The 25,859-nt window shown below is 56.0% G+C and overlaps 15 protein-coding genes across 15 annotated transcripts; 7 read left to right on the top strand and 8 right to left on the bottom strand.

The window, feature by feature from the left end:
• Positions 1 to 364: 364 nt before the first annotated feature.
• On the bottom strand, positions 365 to 1,425 carry GNI_141000 (hypothetical protein; the record flags this gene model as incomplete). The annotated part of the gene is made up of 2 exons (XM_011134267.1): positions 365 to 1,265; positions 1,310 to 1,425. The coding sequence occupies 2 exons, from the start codon at positions 1,423 to 1,425 to the stop codon at positions 365 to 367; spliced, it is 1,017 nt and encodes a 338-aa protein (XP_011132569.1).
• A 9-nt stretch (positions 1,426 to 1,434) lies between these two features.
• GNI_141010 (hypothetical protein) lies at positions 1,435 to 1,647 on the top strand (the record flags this gene model as incomplete). Its single annotated transcript, XM_011134268.1, has 1 exon — positions 1,435 to 1,647. The coding sequence occupies one exon, from the start codon at positions 1,435 to 1,437 to the stop codon at positions 1,645 to 1,647; it is 213 nt and encodes a 70-aa protein (XP_011132570.1).
• Positions 1,648 to 2,071: 424 nt separating this feature from the next.
• Positions 2,072 to 5,317, top strand: GNI_141020 (putative ubiquitination factor; the record flags this gene model as incomplete). Its single annotated transcript, XM_011134269.1, has 3 exons — positions 2,072 to 3,721; positions 3,817 to 4,060; positions 4,128 to 5,317. The coding sequence occupies 3 exons, from the start codon at positions 2,072 to 2,074 to the stop codon at positions 5,315 to 5,317; spliced, it is 3,084 nt and encodes a 1,027-aa protein (XP_011132571.1).
• A 259-nt stretch (positions 5,318 to 5,576) lies between these two features.
• Positions 5,577 to 6,436, bottom strand: GNI_141030 (putative NAD(P)H-hydrate epimerase; the record flags this gene model as incomplete). Its single annotated transcript, XM_011134270.1, has 2 exons — positions 5,577 to 5,828; positions 6,002 to 6,436. The coding sequence occupies 2 exons, from the start codon at positions 6,434 to 6,436 to the stop codon at positions 5,577 to 5,579; spliced, it is 687 nt and encodes a 228-aa protein (XP_011132572.1).
• Positions 6,437 to 6,860: 424 nt separating this feature from the next.
• On the bottom strand, positions 6,861 to 8,198 carry GNI_141040 (hypothetical protein; the record flags this gene model as incomplete). The annotated part of the gene is made up of 1 exon (XM_011134271.1): positions 6,861 to 8,198. One exon carries the CDS (start codon positions 8,196 to 8,198, stop codon positions 6,861 to 6,863), a length of 1,338 nt encoding a protein of 445 aa, XP_011132573.1.
• Positions 8,199 to 8,600: 402 nt separating this feature from the next.
• Positions 8,601 to 9,488, bottom strand: GNI_141050 (hypothetical protein; the record flags this gene model as incomplete). The annotated part of the gene is made up of 1 exon (XM_011134272.1): positions 8,601 to 9,488. One exon carries the CDS (start codon positions 9,486 to 9,488, stop codon positions 8,601 to 8,603), a length of 888 nt encoding a protein of 295 aa, XP_011132574.1.
• A 1,338-nt stretch (positions 9,489 to 10,826) lies between these two features.
• On the top strand, positions 10,827 to 14,151 carry GNI_141060 (X-pro dipeptidyl-peptidase, S15 family protein; the record flags this gene model as incomplete). Its single annotated transcript, XM_011134273.1, has 2 exons — positions 10,827 to 12,894; positions 13,073 to 14,151. The coding sequence occupies 2 exons, from the start codon at positions 10,827 to 10,829 to the stop codon at positions 14,149 to 14,151; spliced, it is 3,147 nt and encodes a 1,048-aa protein (XP_011132575.1).
• A 760-nt stretch (positions 14,152 to 14,911) lies between these two features.
• On the bottom strand, positions 14,912 to 16,861 carry GNI_141070 (hypothetical protein; the record flags this gene model as incomplete). The annotated part of the gene is made up of 1 exon (XM_011134274.1): positions 14,912 to 16,861. One exon carries the CDS (start codon positions 16,859 to 16,861, stop codon positions 14,912 to 14,914), a length of 1,950 nt encoding a protein of 649 aa, XP_011132576.1.
• A 194-nt stretch (positions 16,862 to 17,055) lies between these two features.
• Positions 17,056 to 17,683, top strand: GNI_141080 (hypothetical protein; the record flags this gene model as incomplete). Its single annotated transcript, XM_011134275.1, has 2 exons — positions 17,056 to 17,417; positions 17,455 to 17,683. The coding sequence occupies 2 exons, from the start codon at positions 17,056 to 17,058 to the stop codon at positions 17,681 to 17,683; spliced, it is 591 nt and encodes a 196-aa protein (XP_011132577.1).
• Positions 17,684 to 17,714: 31 nt separating this feature from the next.
• Positions 17,715 to 18,857, top strand: GNI_141090 (hypothetical protein; the record flags this gene model as incomplete). The annotated part of the gene is made up of 1 exon (XM_011134276.1): positions 17,715 to 18,857. The coding sequence occupies one exon, from the start codon at positions 17,715 to 17,717 to the stop codon at positions 18,855 to 18,857; it is 1,143 nt and encodes a 380-aa protein (XP_011132578.1).
• A 288-nt stretch (positions 18,858 to 19,145) lies between these two features.
• Positions 19,146 to 21,388, top strand: GNI_141100 (hypothetical protein; the record flags this gene model as incomplete). The annotated part of the gene is made up of 2 exons (XM_011134277.1): positions 19,146 to 19,831; positions 19,870 to 21,388. 2 exons carry the CDS (start codon positions 19,146 to 19,148, stop codon positions 21,386 to 21,388), a joined length of 2,205 nt encoding a protein of 734 aa, XP_011132579.1.
• A 49-nt stretch (positions 21,389 to 21,437) lies between these two features.
• On the bottom strand, positions 21,438 to 22,498 carry GNI_141110 (putative tRNA (guanine-N(1)-)-methyltransferase; the record flags this gene model as incomplete). The annotated part of the gene is made up of 2 exons (XM_011134278.1): positions 21,438 to 22,061; positions 22,145 to 22,498. 2 exons carry the CDS (start codon positions 22,496 to 22,498, stop codon positions 21,438 to 21,440), a joined length of 978 nt encoding a protein of 325 aa, XP_011132580.1.
• A 253-nt stretch (positions 22,499 to 22,751) lies between these two features.
• Positions 22,752 to 23,312, top strand: GNI_141120 (hypothetical protein; the record flags this gene model as incomplete). The annotated part of the gene is made up of 1 exon (XM_011134279.1): positions 22,752 to 23,312. The coding sequence occupies one exon, from the start codon at positions 22,752 to 22,754 to the stop codon at positions 23,310 to 23,312; it is 561 nt and encodes a 186-aa protein (XP_011132581.1).
• Positions 23,313 to 23,581: 269 nt separating this feature from the next.
• Positions 23,582 to 24,782, bottom strand: GNI_141130 (putative transmembrane protein; the record flags this gene model as incomplete). Its single annotated transcript, XM_011134280.1, has 2 exons — positions 23,582 to 24,367; positions 24,534 to 24,782. The coding sequence occupies 2 exons, from the start codon at positions 24,780 to 24,782 to the stop codon at positions 23,582 to 23,584; spliced, it is 1,035 nt and encodes a 344-aa protein (XP_011132582.1).
• Positions 24,783 to 25,135: 353 nt separating this feature from the next.
• Positions 25,136 to 25,783, bottom strand: GNI_141140 (hypothetical protein; the record flags this gene model as incomplete). The annotated part of the gene is made up of 2 exons (XM_011134281.1): positions 25,136 to 25,228; positions 25,550 to 25,783. The coding sequence occupies 2 exons, from the start codon at positions 25,781 to 25,783 to the stop codon at positions 25,136 to 25,138; spliced, it is 327 nt and encodes a 108-aa protein (XP_011132583.1).
• Between the last annotated feature and the right edge of the window lie 76 nt (positions 25,784 to 25,859).

Below are 25,859 nucleotides of genomic sequence, written 5' to 3' on the forward strand. Positions count from 1 at the left end.
CCCCCCGACCGAATAACAGAAACTTCATGTAACCAACCTGAACCCAGCGCTTGACCTTGACCAACATCTGAAGTAACTAGTACAAGACAAATGGACCGGCCAAACAAATGGACAGGCCAACAGACTAACAACAGCCAAAAAGATCACATGATAGACTTAGACTGTCTGGCTCCATAATCCGTCTCCTCTTCCCCTCGTACTCGTAAACTTCGTCCGACTGCGCGGCCGCATCCTCATTCTCGCTCACGTCGTCATTCGAGCTCATCCCAGCGTACTCTCTAAAGACGGATTGCAGCGTCATACCACAACCAACAAGGGGGTGGTTGGAGTTGGGGTGCAGTGGTATTGTTTCCAGAGTGGTGTGTCAGAGCAGTGTTGTGTACTCGACGAGAAAGCTCTTTCTGCTTTCGTTGATCTGACTGGCATTGATGAGCATGCCGGTCAGCGGACAGAGGAGCATCCCCGGATTGTTCTCCTCATCGGGGTAGGCGAGATGGCAATGGATCCCGCACACGTGCTGTTCGTCGTCCGAGGCCGCTGTGGATCCGGAGCTGCCTTCTTGAAAACTTTTATTACCAAACTGGGCACTACCAAACTGGGTACTACCGAACGGCGCACTGCTGACCTCGGTACTACCAAACCGGGCACTCAGTATCAACGTGGTACCGGTCACTCCCCTTGCTAGAGGACTTGTTCCCCCGACTGTTCTGGTCGTGTCCTTCAACGCCCCGGACTCCGACCGAGCGGCCTCCGACTGAACGGCCTCCGACTGAACGGCCGCCGACCGAGCGGCCGCCGACCGAGCGGCCTCCGACTGAGCGGCCTCCGACCGAGCGGCCTCCGACTGAACGGCCTCGGAGCGAGCAGCTCCGGTCTGAACCGCTCGGCCCAGGTCCGCGGCCGCCACAGTCTCCGTGGCGTTAGTCCGGGGATTGGTAGTGGCATGTTCGACGGCGAGCTTCTGGAACACTGCGACGACGGTGGAATAGACGAGGTAGGAGGCCCACTGAAGCCCCATGCAGAAACGTGCGTTGTCTGGCAATTTAGCCAACGCCGACAGTGTGCCAATGTGTTGCGCTGGATGCTCCATGTGGTCGAGCCAGAGACGCGCCACGTAACTAAACGCGCACGGGTAACTCGACTCTCGCCGACATAATGCTCGAGAATACAACAGTGGGTTCTGCGGGTGGTTCACTTCCTGCCATCGCCGACGCGACCGCGCACTTTCACGTCGTACTATATAGTCGCGAATGTATAACTCAGTCCTGCAACAACCACACGGTGAAGGAGGGGGTGAGGGGTTTCATACCAGAGTTGTGGACTTTGCACGGTGCGCCACCAGAGGAGGTTGAGGGTGCTGCACTTGAGGATGTCCGCTAGGGGAAGCTTTAAGAGGACCAGGAACCGCACTTCATATACGTCCATTAAATTCTCATGGCCGAGTCGTCGTCGTACCAAACTTGCCAAAGCAACAATGACGCGTCCTCCGTCGAGTCCGCCGCCGTCGAGTCGGGCACGCCCGTGAACCCGGAGCTGACTAAGACATTGCAGACGCATGCCCTGCTCGAGTACGTCTTCAACATTCGGTGGGTCAAATTGGCTGAGTCCAGCGCCGCCACGGAATGCTTCGGTAAGACCAAGGGTTGATCGTCACTGCCCCGTTGGTCGTCATTGCCCCGCTGGTCGTCACTGCCCCACTGGCCATTAATACACCACCTACGTCGCCCTTGGTATTGGACGCACATAGCTGTCGTTCACACACACACGCCAGTTGTTCACACCACACACACGCCAGTTGTTCACACATATGGCACACATGATTGTCGCATACTTAGCGGTGAATGTGTGGTCGCGTCGGTGCAACAGCGCGCGCGAGAACCGGCGGTCAGCGCTGGACGAAGAAGCGTTGGTGCGATGGAAGGATTGTGCTAAGGAGTGGCCGTTGTCAATTCGGCGTTGGCACACCGAGGGGCAGGACGGAGTTTCGGATCCGGTGAAGATTGAAGGGGATGACCTGACGCCGCCAGGGGTGGTATGGTTGTCGTTTGCGCACACAGATATTTTGTTATCAATGTTAGCTAAAGATTTAATACGTTATCATCGCGATGAATTGTTGGACCGTTTGGCGCATGTGTATTACCAGGCGAGTCGAGGTTTGGATAAGCACCTGGCATTGTCGCGGCTTTGTGCTGCACTTAAACAGAACGGTGTAGATGTGCAGCGACATATGAACAGTGTGATGGAAGCTTGCGTTAATTATGCTGCTCTGGCGTACAGTTGTCCCCAGTTTTATGGACTGGATACCTTTCCTGAGATGCTGGATAACTTTTTCCATTGCGCTCGTTCACCCTGGGGAGCCTTGGTGTTACCGCTGTATGCCGAAGCTATGGAGTGCACTGGCATCCTGGAAGAAGTCCTGGACAAACTCTTCGCCGACTTGATGGACATCACGCTTGGAAATCTCAAACCACATACAATGCATATGGCTAAAACGCTGATTAACATCCCCGTCGTTAGGGAAAAACTTGTCAACCGACCCTGGTGGCTCGTGGATAACAGCGCACTCGCCGTAAACCCCGGATACATGGGCCCCGATGGAGTCGGCTACCCCCTCGGTCAAGGCCAAGGTGGAGGCCAGAACAAGGGCGGCTTCACCTTCATGGTAGGCACTTTCCTCGGCCGCTTGCTGACCCCCACACCGACGGACAAGGCGGTGGTCGACGAGTTGAAGCAACATCTGCTGCCGCGGGCGGCCATGCCAGGTGCTCAAAAGGTGATGCAACGCGCGAAACAGGCTGTGGCCTCTCATATTAGCCAGGTGGTGCAACTCATCAAGGTCCTACTTAAACACGGGGGCTTTGTGCGCGAAGCCGTCATTCGATGGTTCGTACACGTCCTCGAGGCCAACAAGAACCAGACCACAGTTAGCTTCCGCCACTACCAGTCACAGGCTCCCCAGCTTTCACGAGGCACCGACCTGCTGGCGTGCATCGTGCACAAAGTTTGCACTCAGGGATTCTCCTTCAATGTCGCGTGGGTCATGCTCGAACTCTGTCGACCAATCAAAATTGAGAAGCTGGCCGATCTTGATGGCGTGTTTCCAGAACTCTGCAGACTCGAGCGCGACGGAGGAGTGCTGGGACTCAGCTGCAAAGACGAAAGTAAAATGGGTGACGTCCAGGAACTTGAAGCAGCGTGTAAGGAACTCATTGCCGGACCAGCGGGACAGGCGTCTTCCTGGGGCTGCAAGTTTACTACTCAAATCTTCTGGCTCACCTTCAAGGCTTCACGGTTCTTGCTTTATCAAGCGTTCAATGAGGCGTATCAAAAACAAGTGCACCTACATAAACTTGTCACCGAACAGGATTCGAACTCGGGAGCTAATGCTGATACTAGCCTTGCCTACTCACAAGTACTAATCTGGCAGACATGCGTCCGACTAGACGAATTCGCCTCTGCCTACCTCCACTTCATGGACCTACTCAACGGCTTCGTCGCCAGAGCCGTCTTCTCCTACGACCACCGCGGACACAATGCGGTCTACGAGCCAGCACAGCTGCACCCGCACCCCATCTGCAAAGCCCTCAACCTTCCCAGATCGCTCCAAGCACCAGCCCAAAGGTCTCCGCAGTTCATGAACATCCCCATCTCCTACTTCAATGACGCTTATGACGCCTTCTCGCGCTATGTCTCGCTCAACATGAGTCCCATGCTAGTCAACGTAAGTCACCGCCTGACCACCAGTTGGTTGACCCATACCGGTCCTCCGTTGGTTTACCCCTAGTTAGTTGATCCCAGTTACTTATGTGCTTTCAGCAAAATAGTGCGGTTGTGGACAACGCATTTGGTTCTACCAATTGCGAGCTTTTTGCTATTGTGCTATTGTTCACGTTAGCGGGTCCAGAGGACTTTATTAGGGCTGCTCCACTAAGGCTAGAGGTGGGTGGCAGATGCCTTGCCCAGTTGACCGATCGGCTTAGGGACCGATTTGGCCAGACCTACACCGCTCAGATCCATTTGGCAGCTGCTCTATGCATGGCATTTGTTCACGCACAAAAATGTAAGGACTCACGAGTGTCCGCGCAATATCACCCACCTTCGAGTGATCGACAACATTTTGTCTTCAGTAAGTTATTATACGAGGATTGATATGAGGCTTGTGTTGACAAGAGAGTTGGAAATACTATTAAATCGTCCATCGTTTTCGGATCAGTTGTTTGATTTGAGTCAGGAGGACTCTGAGTTATACGAGCGGTTCTTGCACTACTTTGGTTCCAATACATCGTATGTTCTGGAAGAGGCTTTGACGTTGCTGACTGAGATTAAGGCGCGCGAGGGAAAGCCGGAAGAGCCTGAGCCGCAGGTGCAGTTGGATGCCAATGGGTTGCCCATTGGGGAAGAGGAGGAGGAGCGAGAATTTAATCAGCAGACGGAGAGAATGGCTCAAGAGATTGAGGGAACGCGGAACGTGGAGGAGCTGAGCTTCTCCCAGCTGTCAAGTCAATGTCAGAGTTTAATGGATGCCGGTTCAGCGTCGCTGAACGCGTTCAGCAGGCTGGACAGCAGGGCTTTTGATTTTATCCGCAAGTCGGACGCACTAATCAACCCCACTGTCTGCTGCCTTAATGGCTGTCTGAACTCTCTGGTGGGGCCAAAGTGCATGGCACTGAAGGTATCAAGTTTCGAGAAATATAAATTTAGACCTAGACAATTCCTGGCCGACCTTATCGAGATTTACGTAAAACTGACGGGGCTTCCGAACCTCTCTAAGACGCCGGGTCAGGCCCCCACACCTAGTCAAGCTACGTCTAGTCAAAGCGCCACTTTAGATTCCGCGGAATCGATCACAAGTGACAATTTAGTACTGTTGATAAAGGCAATCAAAAGCGACGGTCGGTACTACGACCAGAAGACATTTGAGAAGGCGGTACGGATCACTCGGCGGGAAGGGTTAGCAAGCGGCCCCAATCTAGCCCGGTTCCAACAGCTGGTAGACGCGCTTGGAGGTGATAACCCTAACGACGACTTCTTGGAGGAGTTAGTTATGTCTGGTGAGGTCCCGGAGGAATATATCGACCCTCTCATGAGCGATGTGATGATGGATCCGGTCCAGTTGCCCACTTCCGGAGTTGTTGTAGAGCGTAAAGTCATTGAACGTCATCTCCTTAATGATCGGTTCGACCCCTTCAACAGGGCGCCCCTTGAAAAAAGTCAACTTGTGCCACAGCCAGAATTGCGAGATAAAATTCAGCAGTTCATCAAACAGGCTGTTGAAAAGAAAGCAGCCGACAAGACGACTATGACGGCCGTCCCCTAGCCGACGAGGAGTGCCCAAACAGTGGCAGAACAGCAGTGGCCACGACGCAGTGACCACCTCAGCCATCTTAGTGCAGCTTGACACTTAGTGTAGCTTGACACTTAGTGTAGCTTGACGCTTAGGTAGCTTGACACTTAGTGTAGCTTGACGGTTAGTGCAGCTTGACAAAGATCTTCCCTGATTCGTACAAGGAATTAGGAGACTGATAGCCGCGCTCTGAATACACGGAACTACAAGACTAGCGTATGGGCACAACAATCTACAGAACAGAGGGCGGATAAACAGGGGTCCTGTTTCGACGCGAACGTTTTGTGAGGCAGAGTGAGTCATACTCGGGTACGAAGCATCCAGTCAAGTAGTGGGCACCTGGAAAGTCCTTGGAACAGTCTTTCGGTAGCATGAGGGATATCAGTGCGTCCCATCCTTTTAATCCTTTAGGAAAGGGCGCGTCGACCTCTGAGCCTGACGGCACATCCACAGCAACGCAAATACCACCGGCTTCACGGATTTCCTAACGGCGTGCCGTTGCAAACGAGAACATGTGGGAAACAAGGACATGCGGGAGGTAAGGACATGTTGGAAGCAAGAGTATGTTCACCAAGGAAGGGAAGGAGGGCGAAGAGGGAGATTGGATTACATTGATCCGGGGGCCAGTGTTAGGGCGAGTGTTGGACCGAGGCTTACGTTCATTATTTTGTCCCAAGGAGATCTTAATGATGTTCCTGAAAAACCGAATCCCACAATACAATCCACATACACCACCTCCCGGTCGACTACACAGCCCTCAGCTCGTCTCTCCACATGAATACCCGAACATACGAGCTGCGTAATCAGGGCGTCATAAAAGGGATTATCCCCCTGCTTGGGATAGTACACTGAGACCTCTGAATAACCCATAATCTTCATATATCGAGCTGCAACAAGCCCATCTCCTCCATTATTACCGCTGCCACATAGAAATACAATCTTTCGCGTCTTGACACCCCCAAGAAAATCATCCAAACAGCGGGATACACCATTACCCGCGATCTCCATCAACTGATCAAAGATCCATGGATCCTCAGGGATGTCTTTACTTGCTCTAAACAATAATTCATGCCATTTGGGCTCATGAGCCATTCATCGAACGCCTTTGCATCTTTTTGCAATATTCAGGAACTCATCGCGCGCGTGTGCTATGAAATTAATTTTAGCGATTTCGTTGCGGGAAGCGTTCTCGCAGAGCATCAGGCAACAGTGAGACATCGAGCAGACATAACAATGTCTCTTAAGGACAAATCAGCGGCTGGCCATTGATATCCACTCAAAAAACCCATGGGAGGCGGGTACCTTCTCAGGTATGGACACGACTAAATATCTGACTTTCAAGTGCACTCCGTATGGAGCCCAGTGCTATTCACACAACCAGTGTTGTTCAGGCACCTGCCATTTGAATAACAATGGTTTTCAAGCATGTAATCAAGTGTGAGTCGACCTGCATACCGATTTTTTCAGGTTCATGGGGATTTCGAAAAGGAGTTCGGCACTTCCGAGATGAGCCGGTCTAGGCGGCCTGAGGACATTCATGGAGAGGATACAGAATGAGAGCTACGGGTGTTGCGCACAGTTTGAAATCGAAGTCATAGGGCCCGTGGCATTTAAGCTCGTTCTTGCCGGGCACAGCGTACATCCAGTCGAGCCAGGGCCGTTTCCAGTTGGTTGGGTTCAAGGGGTTCGAGTCAGGCGCATCCCGCATGGGGTAGATGCCATCGCACCAACTTAGAGCTTCGTGGAGTGGCTGGTCATGGGTGCTGCCTTTCTGATCAGTTTTGCCCTTTTGGTCAGTCTTCCGATTATAGTAGAGGAAAGGAAGTTTCTCATCAATAACTTTAGTTAAGTTGTGATATTTTGGCATCAAGACAGCGTCGAAAGACACCCGGTCCAGGATGCCCGGTAGATTCCGCCTGGACGGTATGCGTGCGTCGTCATAGAAGAACTTGAGGTACCAATCGACACCGTTCCGGTCTGTGTGTCGCATGAGTGTATTTCCATAGTAGTTCCGTTCGAACATGTCTGGCGTGACCACCATGCTGGTGGGGCAGCCTCCCTGGATGGCGCAGGATTTGGCGACGCCTGCGACCCGGAAGCCGATGATGGGCCGTCCCAGGTCTTCCTCATCATCTGCGGGGGCGGCCTCCTCAGCTCGGGCGGCCTCCTCTTGAGCTGTGGCGTCGAGCGGGTCATTGTAGAGTCCGTCGGCTCCGCGTGTGGTGTTGAAGACGGAGATTTGACGGCAGTAGGGGAGCGTGTTGCCGCTGACTCTGCAGAGGACCATGTCTCGGGCGTGCATCCGGGCTAGAGCATTGGCCATGCGTCGGTCTGGACTGGGTGCAACGAGTTCAAGGTTGTCCCAGACTAGAGTGCGGGTAAGGCGGGTGGCAGTTCGGGTAACGGGTCCGTCAGGGTCGGGCAGGGCGGATTCAATGACGGAGGCGGCGGCGTCGAAGCCGAGGGTGGTGAGGGGTCCCTGTGCCTGTCTCCTAAGTTCATTGGGAATGAGTCCTCGGGAGCCGCCGAACATGGCGCTGCTACCGGAGGCGTCGAGGCGATCCTGAGCGCGACCAAGGGGCGAGGCGTGGTAAATATTTTGGACGCGACGGCCGAAGGTACGGGAGATGTTTGCTAGGGTCGCACAGTCGTTGTATTTGCAGTAGTAATCCATAGGCAGTCGCGTATCTGGTCCCCGCAGAGGCAGCGGTCCGGTTTGGTCGGGGATCATTGTCGGAATCGCGACCAGATTGCTTTCGTCGCCCGAAGGTGCCCAGGTCTCGAAGAAGTTTTGGGCAATATGGTAGGCCGGGATCTGCAACGGGGCCGGACGCGTAAAATTGGCCACCGCCATAATCACCGGCGATTGCATCCGCTCTTGGATGTACGGCGTGTACCGCGTACGCGTGTTGTGCAGCGCGTGATCCGCCGCCGTCAAATTCAACGTGTTCACGGGATGCCCCGCGCGCCGGTGTTGGTCCACGTGGACATCGCTCAGCGCCTCCCGCAGACTGCTCCAGCGCGCACTCACCTCGTCTTCGTCGAAGGACGGCCGCCCCGCCACCTCCCGCCCCGTCCAAAGCAGCGCTAACCACCAGTGCAAACGCGTGTGCATGCTGCAAACGCGTGTGCCCTCACGAGACCCCGACAAGCCAGCTAAGCCCCAAAGGCGCCACTTCAGGCCCTTCTAGTCCGCCAGGCCTCAACAGTGCGCCCGGCGCCGGTTGCTGGGCCCCAAATAGCAGCTGGCTTGTTACTAGGTCGTCGCCTCGTTCGCCCATTCCAGAAACTGCCGCGTCGCTGACAGCCAGTCTCCTGCTTCACAGGCCTGGGCGATGCCTTCAATGAAGACCGGAGGTGGAAGTCCCGGCGGGACTGTGTCTGCGAAGGGTTCAGGGTACCGGGGCATGTACCAGGGAAGGCATGCCTGTGACCGCATTTCTTCTTCAAAGGCGCCCAGAGCGGCCCAGTCGAATGGGTGGCTTTCCGTACTCGAGGCAGTTTTTGTTTGTGCCTCTGTCGCTGCCTGAGGCGAAGATTCGGGGTTAGAGCCCGGATTTAGTTCAGCGCCGGTTGGTCCAGGGTCTGGTGTTTGGTGGACGGATTTGAGGACGTGGTCGGTCGCTGTGTGGGAAGCGATGTCCTCCAAAACTTCGTCTGCGAGGTAGCCTCTGCTGACCAATTGAAGCATTTGTTCGGTAGGGTCCTTACTCCCCAGTTTCACCACGGGCACCCCTGCGTGTACCAAGGAGCTGTCGACAATTACTGCTTCCTTAACGGGCACACCTTGTAGAGCTACGGCCACCTTTGCTACGGAGTGCGGAATTTGTGGAGCTAGGCTGCCCAGCTGTCGATCAAGCTTGGGCTTCGAACCGCGTGTTTCATCCAACTGTTTGACCAACTGCGGTTCTAAAGCCGATTCACCGAGTTCTGCACCAGTGTACATCTCTTTAATTGCTTCCTTGAGGTGGTCGTTCAACACCGACGTAATTCGGCCCCCCATTGGTGGCCATGGGAGCGTAAAGTCTGTAGGATCGTTTAAAACTGCTTCGTAGTCGGCGTACACGTCTGATTCCCTTATTACGGATAGAGTCAACGGGTCAATCGCCTGCACCAACTGCAGCATTCTGTCCTGGAGAGCCATCAACAACTGGTTTACTGACGTAAGAACCTTTTGGTGTTGGGCTATCGTCTCTCCTAGGCTGCCATGATGCAAGTTGACCTCCGGTACCGTGGAACAAAGCGTTTGTCGACTGCAAGAACGCTGTATCAAACGTAGGACCCATCAAAGATAGGACTCACACGCACTTGCGTCTGAGATACGTGTGCTGCCTGCATTGCTTGTGCTGCTATTTGCTTGCATTACGTGTACTGCGTGCTTTAAACTGCGTGCTTTAAACATAAACGTTAGAACGTGTGCTATAAAAGGTGCGCTGTAGAAAACGTGTGCTGGCCACACGCGATTTCCGTCCCAGTGATTGCTACCGCACGGGCGCGTGTATCCGCGACATAGGTGATTGTAGCAAGCTTACTAGGTTCGTCCGTCTACTTCTTCGAACTCAGTGTTTCCAGCTAGGGGTTTAGCATTGGTCAAGGGAGGGAATTTCGTCCGAGACCTATACTTAGCTTTTAGCATGTGAAATCAGAAAAAATGCGCAAGCCGTTGCGCAGAATAGATCGTGTGGCGGCGTGTTTTCCGGCCCCGCGGGACAAAGCGATGCAGAAGGATGAAGAGGTAGTCGGGAGGTATCTGGACAGGTTTCGCAGGCTGCATGTTATACTACTGGTCCCCTACGCGGTCGCTTGGGTGTTTTTGCCCGTTGAATGGAGACGTTACCGTGATCGGGTCTACTTTGGGGAACTAAGTAGCTTCGGGAAAGCAAAAGAAGAACAAGTGAACCAGTACCTGCAATTAGCGCTACCACACGGACTATTGAACATCAAGGTTGCAACCGTGAGCACAGCCTTCATGCTGGGCACGTTGCTGACCCTCTTTTTCATCACGAGTAGCTGGCTACTTCAACGAAATGCAAGCCAGAAACGTGTGCGAAAATTAGCATACTCGACCGCCCTAAGTTTGGAGTACACATGGTGGATCGCCCTCCTGACACAAGTCGTGCTGAACGGAACACTAGAGTGGAACATGCCAGCGGTTCCCTTCGGGCCAAGTCTCTCAATGCTCCTCTCTATTTGTGGCTACCAATTTATCGCTCGTCATGAATGGACCCACGCCAGCCTCAAGACACTGACCCGGACTGGGCTCCTCAAATATACAGACGACTTTACGACCGTGCACGGTTTCGCCAGTTTGCTAGCTCTGCAGTCAGGACGGCGGCCGACCTGGATCCAAGTTGGCTCTGAAATTATCTCAGGGACTTACCATAGCTTCCGGTCTTTGGAGAGAGTGATCGTGGTCGTGTGTTTGTCTCTACTCTTTGTGGACTGCCTGGTCGCCGTCAGTCGCATCCGGGCGTTTCTGCAAATGCATAGAGCTACCAGCACCAAGTGCATCATGTGGCTTGCATCGTGGCCACTGTGGCTCAGCGCAATCGGCGTCTTCATGTCGGTCAACTACCTGATAAACTACCCCCAGTGCACGATGACGGACCACCTGCCAGGGACCAATGGCACGTTGCTGGCGAGCACCAGCCATAAGTACCCCATTCGTGCACCGGACCACCTCTTGTTCACCAAAGCCTTCCTTTTTGGTACGAAGGAGTTCGCAACGAGCACCTTCGAAACGAAGGCAGTCGAAGCCAAGGAGGCTTTCGGGCCCGCAACCGACCCGTTGATCGAAAGCAAGACCGCCTTCGAAGGCAAGGTTGAAGGCGACCGGGAGGGTCCCTTGTTAATCCACGCGGATGTGTACTTACCGTTGTCATTTTTGGAGCGTTACATTGAGCGCGGTGAGCGGGCGCCATTCACAGTCTTTACTGCAACACGTTACAACCGTGCGACGCAGGTAATGTGGCCCTTTTCGATCTTGCCGATATGGGGCCAGAAGGCCGGCACAGGTCGAGCGGCTGTTTTTAGTTGGCCGCTGACGCGTGGGTTGTTGCGGAAACAGGTCCCATCGGTCGTCGTGGATGCACGGGGCAGCGGCGGATCAGGCGGTGTGCGATTCGTGGACCTGGACGACCGCGAGGTGGCGGAGGTGAACGCGGTGGCGCGGTGGGCAGCCGGAGGTTTCTGGACTGAACGCTTTCTGGCGGCTGGCGGGATCAGTTACGACGGCATGACGGCGCTCAAGATGGCGACACATGCAGACGCCGCCATCAACGTGACCGTAGGTCTGTATTCGCCTCTTGCCCCCGTGACCGACTTGTTGCAGCTCGACGGTGTCCCATGCTCTTCTTTCCTGGACGACTACGACTCGATCACGCGCTCGTTCGAACGCCGAGGTACCCCCGCCGCACACTTTGTCCGTGCCGTCCTGCGCGGCCTCACGCCCTTCCACACCGCCGCCGGCTTCCTCAACGTCTTCAACCGCGCCCTCCCGGCCGCCGGCTTCGAACTAGACCTCAGCCTCCGCCCCCGCTCCTGGTCCATGAAAGAGCAAGCCGAAAGCAAAATGTTCATCACCGACCGCATCGTGCTGCAGGACGGACGTGTCACCCCCATCGTCAACGCCGGACTCACCCACGCTGACTACCTCGCACTCATTCACAAACGCCTCCCCGCCTACTACGTCTTCGGCGAATGCGACTCCTCCGCCTTCCGCATCGGTGAACGGCTGGAACACCTCTACCTCGAACACGTCTACCACGACCACGACCAACACCTAACAGGTGACACTAACACGGACGTCCCATTCACGCGCATCGTCTACGGCCCCTGGGCACACGGCGGACGCCGAGGCTGTCTCTCGGGAGGTGGCGGCAGCTGGCCTTGTGCAGAAGACTACATCTACGATGAGTTCATCGAGTTCATTCGGCGCGCCAAAAACGGAGACCGCGGCCTGCGTGTCCTCCGCTGGGAAAGCATTGGAGACACCGGTCGCTGGCTCCTGAGCTCTCAACCTGCCGCCCCGTCCTCCAGCTCGCTTCTTGGCGCTGCCCATTATGGCATGGGCGACACTGGCTCCTTCCTTGCGCCGCTCGTGCCCGTCCGACCGAAAAGGGAACTACTAGCTACCGAACTAAGCAACGCAGGGGAACATCGTGCAGGGGAACAACATACGGGGGAACAAGCGACCAGGGAGGAGCCGAGCGAGAAGCAGCCGAGTGGGGTACTGGAGGAACGGACAGTGCTGCCGAAGCAGGTGCTAGGATGGATCGATCCCGAGATTGCCTGGATTAGGGCGCGGGAGAGGTTCAGTCTTGCGCGCATGTTCCGAGGCGAATACGTCGCTAAACCCTTCCTGCCCCACTGCAGCAATCTTTGGTGCAGTTTCTACCACAAGTTCCGTCTGCCCGGCCCGCTGCTCTACGACTTCCGCACGCACTGGGCCATGAAGGACTTTTACGGACTGGCTTACGACGTCTCTGACTCAGTCACCTACCTCTCGGACGCGTTCCGGCGGGTGTTCGAACATAACACACACTCTCCTAGTAAGTCTTGTTCCTGGTGTGTCACTCACTGGGGGCGTCACTCGCTGGGTAGCGCGCTTGTTAGGGGCGGGACCGTTTGTTAGGGGGGCACTTGTTACGGGGGGGAGGGGGTGCTTGTTGAGGGAGATGTCAGGGGGTCGTGTTGGGTCCCACAGATGGTTAAAAACTCCGTTTGCAGGAAAGACTGAGAAGAAACGCATCACGATTAGGAATAACACGTTGGAGTACCTGGAGGCTGAGCTGCCCGAATGGACTACTGGTCGCTACAGTCGATGGGTTATCGTGCAGCACCTGCTCAGGTTACCAGTGGAGTACTCCAACACCAATCCCTATTCTCCAGCGTCTCTTCCCTCCATTGTCGTTGAAACGTTACCCCTGTCGGACGACATTCTCATACACGGATCTCCCACAGTCAGTCTCCGGCTCCTACTCACCGAAGAGGATCTTCCTCATGCAGACGAGCTTGTGCCCCTGACCGAGTTTGTGTCCGAGTTCGAGTCCAGCGAGAGCAAAGGCAAGGAGCGTGCAGCAGGCAAGGAGCGTGCAGCAGGCAAGGAGCGTGCAGGGGACCGTTTTGTTTCTCCGAATGAGCCCTCGAGCGGACAATGCCGCGTCGAAATTCCATATGGCAGTCCAGATGAGGAAGGCATGGTGTGTCATCCGCTCGAGTCCCGTGTGCAGAAGGACATGTTGGTCTCTGCCGTGCTTCACGTTCGCGAGCCGGACGGGCGTCTTCATTATATCACTGAAGGCCGTTTATTGCTGAGTATGAAGGGCAAGCACGACGTGGATTGGGCATTGACGGACGCATATGTAGCGGAAGAGTTGGCACACACACACCCAGTAACTCGGCCGTACGGCCGCGACTTCGGCAGCACGGACCATCGGTTTCCTTCGCAACTGTTGCGAGGCGAAGTGCCCGCAGATCACGGCAGCGTGGAGAACCCAAACCTCGGGAACCCAAGCCTGCTTCTGCCGCCGCCAGCCGTGGTGATTGACGCACGCATCCTACTGGAGTCCGTCATACGCAGAATCCCACACCACAGCCGTCTCGTGCTGACCCTCTTCGGACCAGATCGAGACAACTTCCGATGGGACACCATTGTTGACAGATATAAACGCCACTCTCGCGATCACGGCAACCAGGCCTTCTCTCGCGTCGAGAAACTGACCTTCCTCAAGCTCCTCACCAAGGTCGACCAGACTCCCACAATCCCGCTCGTACTGTCACTTCCCAAGGGACTAACTTCTCAATGAGCATCTCTACATACACAACGCGTAGCACACCAAACGTCAGCGTGGATCGACCGAACGAACCAACCGGAAGGGACCCGAAAGGAACCTCGCCCGCCACATCGTGACTTGCCTCACCGGAAGAGCGCGACTCACCCACGATGACCTGGAAGGCCACAACCTGGAAGGTTACAACCAGGAAGGTTACAGCCAGGAAGGCCGCAGCCTGGAGGGTCATGGGAGCTACTTTTTAGTCCGAGCTAGCCACAACCAAAACCAAGCACAAAGCCGAAGCCAAAGGGTCAGCTCCACGGGCACCGCCAACTCACCGTGTTTAGTAACTCCGACGGGTCCCGTTGACGGGTCATGTTCAGTGGTGGGTCATGTTCAGTGGTGGGTCATGTTCAGTGTGGGACAGGTCGCTTACAAATTTTGCAAACGCTTCACATAGCTGGTTGGTAGAAGAATGTGGGTCGACGGAGGCATGATTGGATGCTCCCCGTCGAAGGGATCGTAACCCAAATCGCCGGCGTCACAGGGAGTGCTCTGCTTCAGTCGGATTTTGCCGACGAACGACTCAACCAAGGCTGAGAACGTTTCGTCAATGACTGGAACTTTATCCGCCTGGTCGTAAGACAAAACACGTGGGCGCGTGAGCCTAAAAGAGCAGGTTAGGTCGTGGTTGCGTGGACTACAAATCGTTGGGGAGACAAGTCATTGTTGCGGGGACAGGTCATCGCGGGGACAGGTCATTGTTGCGGGGACAGGTCATTGTTGCGGGGACTTACTTTTCTTTCGCTGCAAGAAAGCCTCCGCAACCGGTACTTCTACGCCGTGGCTCTCGGGGTTTACCTACATAATCTATTTTTGGTTGTTCGAGGACCTTCGGCTGTCCACTAGCCGGCTGCACACTACTCGCTTGCGCGGGAGTAGGCTGCCTAATATTCGGCTGACCTGTAGTCGGTTGCCTAATGTTGGGGTTCACTGCGGTCCTCGGTATCATTTGCTTGCCTTCAACCACCCGAGCCGTATAGACCTTGCCGTCTCCGTCGCGCCCTGTCACGTACCGAATGGTCGCAGGCTCCTGTCGTCTCTCAACGTACCGCTTTTCATCATACCGCTTTTCTTCGTACCGCTTTTCTTCGTACCGCTTCTCATCATACCCCGTCTCATCAAACCTCCTATCATGATTAACCGTTTCGGACGGTCTATCCGCAAGCCGATCGCTAGGTCGGTCACTAGGTCGGCCTGACGGCACGCCAGGACGGCTAGTAGGCGGCCGTGGAGAGGATGGGGGCTGATTCCGCGATCCATCGGGTTGCCGAAATACACCGATTTCGTACGCCTGCCACGGACGCACCTTTTTTGCCGGCTCGTCTTCAGGAACGCGCCTCCCGTCCTCCAGCACGCGTCTCCCGTCTTGAGGCCGGTAAACTTCATGCGTGACCTTTGGCGGAACCCTTCTGGCTGAATTTTGGGGACCGGTAAAATACTCCGGACTGGTGGAGTACTCAGGACTGGTGGAGTACTCTGGACTGGAGAGTGGTCCTAGGTCCCTGATACCAGGGTCTCTGATACCAGGGTCTCTGATACCAGGGTCTCTGATACCCGGGTCTCTAAGACCAGGGTCCCCAATGCCTGGGTCTCTGACTCCAGGATCTCGGACCCGACCCCTCGCTTGTTGATCTCGGCTTGTGATAACCTCTCCAGCACGAATAGTAGTTCCTAAGGGCAACTGAGACGCACCGCTACTCCCACTGGTTCCCGTACTGTGCTGTGAAGCATTGCTGGTCGGGGAGTTAGCGCTTCGGGTCGTAGTTCGACTCTGCGGAGAAGACCCCCGCGACATGGAGGAAGCGGTATAGCTTTGAACACTTGCAGGCTGAACAATTGTTCTGCGACCGCCGATCACTTGGCCACCGGCTGGTTGACCATTAGCAGGTTGACCATTGACAGATTGACCATTGACAGGCTGACCGTTAACAGGTTGACTGCCGGCGACCGGGCCAGTAACTCCCTGACCGTTTATTCCCTGACCGCTGCCGGTTTGACCGCTGCCGGTTTGACCGCTGCCGGTTTGACCGCTGATCGTTTGGCCATTGATCGTCCTACGATTGACTGTTGGGTTGCTGACTGTTGGCGCTACCCGCGAGGAGCTTATCATCATTCTGCTCGCTGGTCTGACAGAGGCAGAACTGGATCCGCTCTCTGAAGCAGGCATGCGCTCTGTTCTTTGGACTTGTGTAGGATCAGCAGAAGGCTGCGGTGACTGGTCGCGACCAGGCCGCACTCCCTCCCGCGGAGACCCCATATCTCGCCACATGGGAATGTCTTTCGGAGACCGGTTCGGGGTACACTCTGCTCGTGATATAGAGCGCGTAGTTAAAAGGGCGTCTTTGCGACCACCAATGCTTTGTGGTGAGGTCACTCTTCTGAGGTCCTGTCTATGCGCCTTTTCTGGTCCTTCTCGGCATTTGTAAACCACCGGACTCTGCGTGTAACTTGTTCCCGAACTCGGAGCTTGGGAAGATGTTGTGGTACGCACCACTTTGGTTCCCTTGGGTCCTCCGGCGTAGTACATTACTGGCTCGGGGGGCTCATTATTCCTCGCCGGGGTTTTCCGTAACTGTAGATCTGGCCTGAACAGAGGATTCTGCCCATGGCCTGCTCCTCGTTCCTCTCTAATCAAACAGTGATCTACTCCCACCCCGCGGCTCTTACTGGACAAAGGCATTTATAGGCCTCGGATTATTTTGACCAGCACGAGAAGCGTCTACGGACATCAAATTTGAATTCATTCTTATTACAATATGAGCACCAAGTGCATAACTAATACAACTCTTGAACTAAAAATCGAGTTCGCGCGAACTAAAAAATCACCGGCAGCCGGCGCACACGTGTGCGATGCCTCGAAATGCATGAATTCTCATGACCACCACTAACAGGAAATCGCTGGGCCCGGCGGTTAGCGATATCGCTGGCTATCAGCCTTTTGAAAATGACCTTCTCGTCCAATCGGAGTTGTTAATTGAAAAGCAAAGAGAACACATAAAAGATTTAAAGGAGCGCCTTTTGGAAGCAGATCGATTACGACAGGGAGAAACTGGGAAGCGGGCCAATGAGGTACGAATTCTCAAAGAAGCCAACGCCAAATTGCGGTTGGAGATCGACCTTCTACGAGGGGAGCTAGCTGTGAAAGCTGATGCAGCGGCCGTTGGGCATGAGGGCAGTGGCCCTTGGAAGCGTGAAGTTGAGATTCTTGAAAAGAAGCTCGAAGAAGCGAATAAAAAGTAGGTGTTACGGGTGTTAACTCCTTGATAACCATAGGCTTCGAGACTTATCGGCGGACAGCGATCTTGTGGATCGGTTGAGCCGCGAAAATAAGGATTTGCAGCAGAAGATGAACGACATTTCGGCGAATACGCATGTGGACGAGGAGATGAAAACCGCGGAGAGGCTGCAGATGCTTCAACATCAGATCATAGACGCGGAATCCGTACTGCAGAGTCTGCGGTCCAAAACAGATGGTAATGACTTGATGAGTTCCTACGATTAATCCTTCAGAGGCCCGCGTCGCCGTGTCGTGTATGGCGTACTCGGAATTCGAGCTAATTGAATGCCGCGAGATAATAAAGGACCAGAAAAGTCAGCTGACCTGCTTGCAACGATTAGTCGATGCGGCGGTGAAGGAGAAGCAAATGATTCCTCCAACGCTGGTAATTGACGCTGCAAGTCTGCCGCAAGCTTCCAGGCCGATCCCGATCGCCAACGAAGCGGCGCCTGTCGGCCCGACGCTGCCGCAGGAGCTGGAGGAAAGGTTGAGTCATTTATCGAGCATGGTCAGTCGCGTGTCGTCTCGATTGCAGGAGGGGGCGGATACGAGCAACGTTGTGAATCATTTAGTGAGCGTATTCAAGGACCTGCGGACGAAGCTGGACGAAAAAATGGTCTCTACGTCGCGCGGGTCGGCGGAGCCCGGTGGTGACTTTGTCTCACTCGACGCCAACCACGTCAAGTTAATGGTGGCCAGCGACACTATACCTGCGGGCGGTCTAAGTCTTTTGCAGTTCACAAAGTCCTACTTGGATTCAACGCGAGGCCGCGTGGAGAGCACTATGCATCCTCGCGTCTTGACAGTGGGCAGCAAATACTTTACCATCCGCGAGGACGGTGACAACCGGCTGGTGCTTTACAAGTTCCACCAATGGGACTGTGCGGCGGTCTGGGACGAGATGGAGGGTCAGATTGTGCTGCGCTGCAAGGCCGGCGGAGACGCGTCGTCGGCCGAGTGCCACGTCCTGAACTTCGGGTCCGCCGACCAGTTCCAGCGGGGGTTCTACGCGCTCCAGTATGCAGGCGTGATACCGGCGAACCAGACCCCGGGCGAGTACCGTGACGTCGCCAGCAACGACTACGCCTTCTCGGTCGTGCTCATGGCCCCGCAACTCTGCCCTCAGCTGGAGGGCTCGCGGTTTGCGACCGCCGACTGCACTTTGGAAAGTCTGCGTGGCCAACTCGTCATCAAAATATACAACGGACAAACCGTCTGCCACGTGGACCCCTCTGAGTGCATCTTGCAGTGCGACAGCCGGAGTCAGTGCTACAAACTTTGGGTTCCGGAACCATGCGCTCGCGAAATATGCGGAGGCGCACCGGACGACGGAGACAGCAACGAGCTCATCCCGCTCACCTGCGTATTCGTCAAGCCATCTCAAGGATATCCTCAGTAACCCCCACTCCATCCGTGCCCACCCCCTTAACTCGCTTGTGCCCTAGTACCACCTGCGCCCCAATTCACCCCGCCTCCTACCAGTTGTCTTTGTTTCAGCTACCTGCCTGAGGTCAGTAGGCTCAACTGGAAAGATGTGGTGCTCTCAGACGAGATTTATCCGGCTTTGATTAGTAAACTACTTGGACCTGTCCGGCCCAAGTCCCTGCCCGGCCCAGAGAACCTCTTAAAACGCCAAAAGTCGGGCAGCCAAGGAAGCCCCGATGCTGGCAGAGGCAAGTCTGTGATCATGTCCACAGCCACGCTGGACATGGGCGGCCCCAAACGGCTAGGCAGCAGTGTGCCCGATGCGCCTGCACGGATGGGTAGTGCGAAAACAGGCGACGGGATACCTCAGCAACCACTCCTGTCGAATGACCTGACGATTAAGGACCCGGAAGTGCTGTCGCAGGGTAAAAGTGCTGCGGGAGCCGCAGCACCCGGAGCCGGGCTTCCCACGGGCCCCGGAACATCTATGACGAGACCTGGACCTGTCGTGGGTCCCGGATCATCTATGCCGGGTCCCGGGGTGCCTATGACCGGCCCCGGAGCAGCGTCTATGCCGGCTCCCGCATTGTCTTTCACGGGCCCCGGGGCAGCATCTATTGCGGGCCGCGGAGCAGCATCCATGCCGGGTCCCACAGTATCTTTCACGGGCCCCGAACAAGCATCTATGGCGGGTCCCGGAGCATCTGTGGCGGATCCCGGAGCAGCTGTGGCGGATCCCGGAGCAGCTGTGCGGTCTCCGGAAACGAAGCAGGCGGGCGAGGCACCGGGTTTAAATAGAGAGGAGTCGAAGCTTTCGTTGCCGCCGAGCACTTCGATAAAGGAGGCGCACGACGAAATTGGAACGCGCAGTCGGTCGTTTGCGAAGAACGCGACGCAACCGAGCGACCGCCAGTCGATTATCCTGCCGGCAGTGCCGGGCAACCAAGAGTAAGTGTGAGGGTGGGTTGTCATTACGGGTCTTGCAGTTTGCTCCGGGTGGAGAGCGGGCGTTTGACGGTGATGGCGAATGCGTCGCAGGTGTTGTGCACGTTGGAGAGCGCGGCGTATGGAGTCGTTGCTGACTCGCAGAATCTAACGTTAACGTTGGTCCTGCGCGAGAACGAGTCGCCCGTGCACTGGTATTCTTTCCGGATCCTGGACCGGGCGGCATTTGAGTCGAAGTGTGCGAGTTTGTTTAGCAGCGGATTCACGACGGATTCGGGGACGGGTTTGGAGACTGATGGGCCATCGTACGCGGTGGCGGAAGCGGGTAGCATGGCATTGCGTGGGTTTGCGATGCAGCCTGCGCAGACGAGTGTGGTGACGGATGCGGGTCGGCGCGAGATCGTGGTAGCGGAGCAGTTGCCGGAGCGGCGTGTGCGGAAGATTAAGTTGGCGTGTTCGGAGCGCGAGTTTGCGGATTGGATGCGCGCGTTCACGTGGGGCGGGTTCACCGTGGACGGGAAGCCGCGACAGGCGTTGGCGAACCCGGCGTTGGGTCGGTTCGTGTTCCGTATCCCGGTGGCAGTGGCGGCGGCCAAGACGACTGCGCGTTTTTCGAAAGACGGGCGTTTGGCGTTGTTTACTAACGTGGATGACCCGCGGCCGGTCTTCGTGATTGACAAGATTAATTCGGAGGTGGTTGCGGACCCGTCTCGGCAGCTGCTGCGTTGTCGCCTGCAGCCGGAGACGGCGCAGGCCGCCTTGGTAGAGTTGACGTTCTCGGACCAAAAGGCCTTCGACCGCGTGGTGGACGGCGCTTCGAAGAACAAGCTGCTCAAACGCGAGTTCCGCCAGCTGCCCACCGCCTTTACCAACAAGCGAATGCCCGTCGCGATGTTCCGCCAGAATGGTTTCCAGCTCTGGCCCACGGCGCGCGCGTACAACGAGGACGAGGCGCCCTTCGTCATCCTCTTCAACCGGCTTTTCGGTGCGAAACTCAACGAAAAGGAACGTGAGGTGGTCTTTGTGCCACTTGCCCACGTTCACCCTTCCCTCGACGACCTCGCCGAAATCGTCAAGGGCTTCGAATTCAAGCTCAGTGCCACCAACCTCGATTACCCGCGCCTCGTCTTCGGGGTCGTCAACATCGGCATGGCCGGCCGACGCGACGCCGACCGACCCTGCACCGCCGCAGCCACTTTCGAGTTCCACGGCGCCGCCCGCTACGCCGTCCACAACCAATCTGTGCCCATGGAGGGCAAGGTCGACTACGCCCTCCTGAAGCGCGTTTCCGAGGCCAACTCTCGCGGCATGAAGATATTCGCCTCCAGCGGCAAAAAGGCCGCAGCCAAGGGCGCCAAGGGCGCTACCAAGGGTGGTGGCTCCGGGAGGAATCGGGACTCGGGCGGGGATAACAGAGCCTCCGACCGGTCCCCGGCCTCCAGCGTACCCGCCAAGAAGGTCTCTGCGGCAGCAGCGCCCGTTTCCAAGAAAAAGGCGTCCGCGAAGGCAGCCAAGGGCAAACCCAAGCCGAAACCGAAAACGAAAAAGCCCAAGTGGTAAAGCACGTTGGCCCTGGCAGTGACGGCTCATTGACTCTGGCAGTAGCGACTCACTGACCGTCAACCACTGGCACATCCACACCTGCTGATGCGTCCACGTCTACTGGCGCGTCGACATCGACCGGCACCTCGCTCTCCTCGCTGGACGAGTCGGAGAAGGAGTTGGAGGAGATCAGTGGATTGGACGAGGACTCTGGTGAGTGTTCCTCGCCTGCCCGGCGCAGTTTTCTGCTCTGTCGATCGGGCAGGTTGACTTTACGTGGCGGGATGGCGCGCACAATGGCGTCGTTGATGGTGGCGCCGTTGAATTTCACGTCGGCCAGGATCTCGGCGACGGTGTTGATGTTGAGGATCGGGTTCATGCTCATGGCCAATTCCTTGATCGGTAGGCGTCGGCAGCAGGCTTGGAGCTGGTCGGCCAGGTCCTTTGTCATGTTGCGCTTCACGGTCTTGTCGACTATGCCGCCGATGACGAAGACCGTGCGGTCATCCTGCAGATCCGCTTGCGTCAAGGCGGTCTCTGCGTCCGGACTGAGCACGACCACGCGCTCCATGGGGTACTCCTCGTGGAAGGACTGCGGACGGTAGTTCATCTTCCAGTGGACAAAGCCGAATCGGCGACAGTCCTCCTCGAAAGGACACCCGGCTGCGAATGGAGCCAAGTCCAGCTTTATCTGAAGACAGGTGGTGTGGTAGGCAGGTGGCTACGAGGTATGACTATAGATGTTGGTGACGCGCAGGTCGGCGGCGGAGTTACCTTGAGTTCCGGCTTTCGCACAATATCGTTCCACACCCACTGGATCTGTCGGGCGAGGCTGTTCTTTTCTCGCGGTGACATGTCGTCCATGAAGTCTAGGGCTATGCAGATGTGGAGGTTTCCGTGCTCCAGATTGTCTGCGAGCCTTTGCTCCAGGCGTTCCTTTTCTTGTGCTTCTTGCTCCCGCTCATTGTTTATATATTCCTGTCGCTCCTGACGTGTCATGCCAGAGAGGATGTTTTTCCGTGCTTCCTGCCGCGCGAGGCGCTTATTCTTGTTGTCCTGCTTGCGTTTGAGCCGCCTCCGCTCTGTGTGAGCGGCTCTTTTGGCCTCCTTTTTCTGGGCTTTTGACATCTTTTTATTTTTGGGATGAAAACGGAAGCAACCACTCCAGAGACTTCAGGTAAGTGAATTCCCTCGAGCAAGCACCCTCGGGCAAGCACTCCCTCCGACTGACCCCCACTGCGGATAGGCACGCGCCCAGCACTCTCCCTTGGTGTCCCAGCACTCTCCCTTGGTGTCCCCCTCCCACCCGGAAAGCGGTTGGTTGAGTAATGACGGATGATATCTAGTTGCAGAGGAGGAGTGCGGCAACTTGGTGGAACGTATGGCGCGGGGTCTGCGCGAGACGGTTGCGAAGAACGGGCCGGTGGTGACTGAGGGTTTGAAGCAGGTGGTGGAGGACGCGGACTTTGCGGTGGTGCAGCCTACATTGAAGGTGTACCGGTCGAGTGGTTTTCTGGACTCGGTGTTATACGTGGTGCGTTGCTGCGTGGGCTTGGTGGTAGGTTTCCTTCGGGGTCTGCACGAGCCAGGTTGCAACGGGTGGTTCGACCGAGGTTTGGGAAGTGTGATCCAGTTCGTGTCCAAGGCGGAGGCAGGTTTGAATTCACGGAGTGCCACTGTGGACCGCGAAATGGAAAAGTGTCAGCCGTTCAGCACGTCCATAAAGTACGGGAAGGCCGTGCGCCGGTCGGTGCTGGCTATGGCGCAGTGGGCGTCGGACACAGTGATAGAGAGGCTGCCGAAGGTTAACTTCGACGAAGAGAGCATCAGCCGCCTCGGCGGCTGGTTCTACGAGGCCGTGGGCCACACACGTGTGTGGTCTCGTGTCTCTCAGATTTACGCCGGCAAAGTTACAACAAAGGAGTCCGGACGCAGTGAGTAGAACATGAAGCACAGAATATGAAGTGCAAGAAAGCGAGTACGCCGGAGCGGAGGAGTGCCGGGGCTTAGCGGACTATGTTTTTGAAATTGAAAGACTATATAATCTCGAGAGCGGAGATTCGCGTGGGGCGGCCGATTCGCGTGGGACGGCCGATTCGCTGGCATAGTACACACGCACGGCGCGTGGTGCGTTTCGCAGAGTGCGTTGGCTCCGTGGCGGCACACAGTGCGTTTGTTAGACGTAGTGTATGTGACACGGCGCTAGGGGTGCTAGACTTTGGGGGAGTTGTCCATATTGTGGTAGTCTGTGTTGCCCCCGGGTCCGGTGAATTTGAAGGGTGGGGCGGCGGCTTCGTCGAAGCGGAGTGCGTCGATTGTGTTCAGCGTGCGGCCGACGAAGACGAGGCCGAATGCGAGGATGGAGAGGCCATTGATGCGGTCGAAGATGGCCCAGCCGAGGACGAAGACGAGGATGATCGCGAAGAGTTCTAGGAACCTCCAAGGCGGCTGGCCGGAGAAGCGGATAAGTCTGTTAGAGACGATGTTCTTGAGCAGAGGCAGGGAGGCGGCGGTGGAGAGACAGCCCCACATGAGCCAAGTCCAGGCCCGGGAGAAGTCGGTGGGCATGTAAGTGAAGAAGCGGCGCTCGCGCGAAAGGATAATGACGACCGGGAGCAGCACAATGCCAATCACGGCTTGGTGCACATAGAGCTCAGAGGACAGACCGCGAGTTATGTGCAATGACCGCTCCAGAAAGGCAGCACGGTACAGGGCAGTGCTCAGTCCGAAAAAGAGCGACAGCAGAATAACGTCACCGCCGACTGCGAAGTAGTCGAACGCGGAAATGAAATAACCCAACAGAATCACCCCTAACGCCACCCACCGACTGGGCCGGTAGATTTGTCCGCAACCGAAGAAACGCGCTGCGTGGTGAGCCACAATCGCGAACGAGGCAACCACTGGGTACATTGCTACCGACGGGACCCGCGCCAGTAACATGTTCGCCGAACATATCATTGACAGATACGCCAGAGACGGAATCAACAGCTCAGACAACTAAAATGGAATATGTCAAGGAGATGATGCAAGGTGGGGGGGAGGACTTTAGGTAGGGGCTTTTCTGCGGGTGGGCTTTTATGAGGTGCGTGTTGTGTGCCAGGGCAAGCGGGGGGTGCGGATAAGACGGGGGTGCGTGGAGGGGCGTTTATCCCCGCTTCATTACCTTCTCTTTGAATATGCGGGTGGGTGGGAAGTGGTTGAAGTCTTTATACTCGACTCCGAATTCTCCGAGCACGTGTGTGTACAGAAGGCCAAGGGCTAGTTGGATCCAAGTGACAACTAGCGGGTAGGGGATGACCACGGCCATGAGGTAGTGTAGGACAATCACATTGACGATGCTGAGGAGTCCAAACAGCGATTCCAGGCCGAGGATGTTAGGATCCTCGAGGTAATTTACTCGCTCTGTGGGCATTTGATATGCACCTTGCTGCACCTGAGAGCATGCTCCGCACGTAGCACGTTTCCAATGCACTGGTGTAGCAAACTACCCTGGGTTCGTCACGAGCCGACCATCATGGAGCGGCTTTCCGCCGCTGCCCATCGCGCACGTTTCTGGGGCACTTCGCCTGCTTGCTCGCTTAGATCACCACTCCACTGTGAATGGACCCACATCATTCTTTGGACCTTCTTCGTCTTGGTGCTGGCGAAAATACTTTCCCACCTACTCGGACTCGAATGGCCCGCCTCTGCCGAAGGACTACTGGAGAGACTCAACATCAACACTTCCGTGTCGCGGAAAAGTCGGAAGAAGTGAGCACCGCTGCGTCAATTGAGGAAGGACTCTCGGATTTCACTCCGGCTTTGTGCAAGCTCCATGATCTTTTTCAAATCCGATGTCTTCAACAACGGACGTTCGATCTACACAAAGAACAATTCTAGGGCCAATCCGCGATGACTCACGAGACCATACGGTGACGCGGCAAGTGGTCACGTGGCATGCGGTCACACGGTAGGCGGTCAAGGGTCCAGCGGTCACCAGCAATCGAGTGGTCCCGGGTATGCGGTCCCGGGTATGTGGTCCCGGGTATGTGGTCCCGGGTATGTGGTCCCGGGTATGTGGTCCCGGGTATGTGGTCCCGGGTATGTGGTCCCGGGTATGTGGTACTAGTGGCCAAAAAGCACTGGGACTAGTAAGCGCTAGGGACTGAGGGGTAAGAGAATTAGTGTTGGCTGGGTTACCACGGGGTCGTGTCCGGGAACGTCAAGCATCAGACGGAGCATTCTTCGCCGTATGGCGTTAGCCATAGAGTCGGCGGTGTCGAGGCCTCTTCTGGGTATGATCACATAGTCAGCGAATTTAACGTATATCGGGTGTCGGTTAACAAGGAGCTCTCTAGGCGGCCAGGCCCGGTGGCTGCCGTGTATGATAGAGACGTGTATGGGCCATTCGTAGTCAATGGCGGCTCCTATCATTCCGAGTTTAAATGGATTCATACGACCGAACATCCGTCGTGTGCCTTCCGGGAAACAGATGACGGGTACATTGTTG

The sequence above is a fragment of the Gregarina niphandrodes genome (assembly GCF_000223845.1).
Source record: "Gregarina niphandrodes unplaced genomic scaffold scaffold00038, whole genome shotgun sequence".
Lineage (NCBI taxonomy): Eukaryota > Apicomplexa > Conoidasida > Eugregarinorida > Gregarinidae > Gregarina > Gregarina niphandrodes.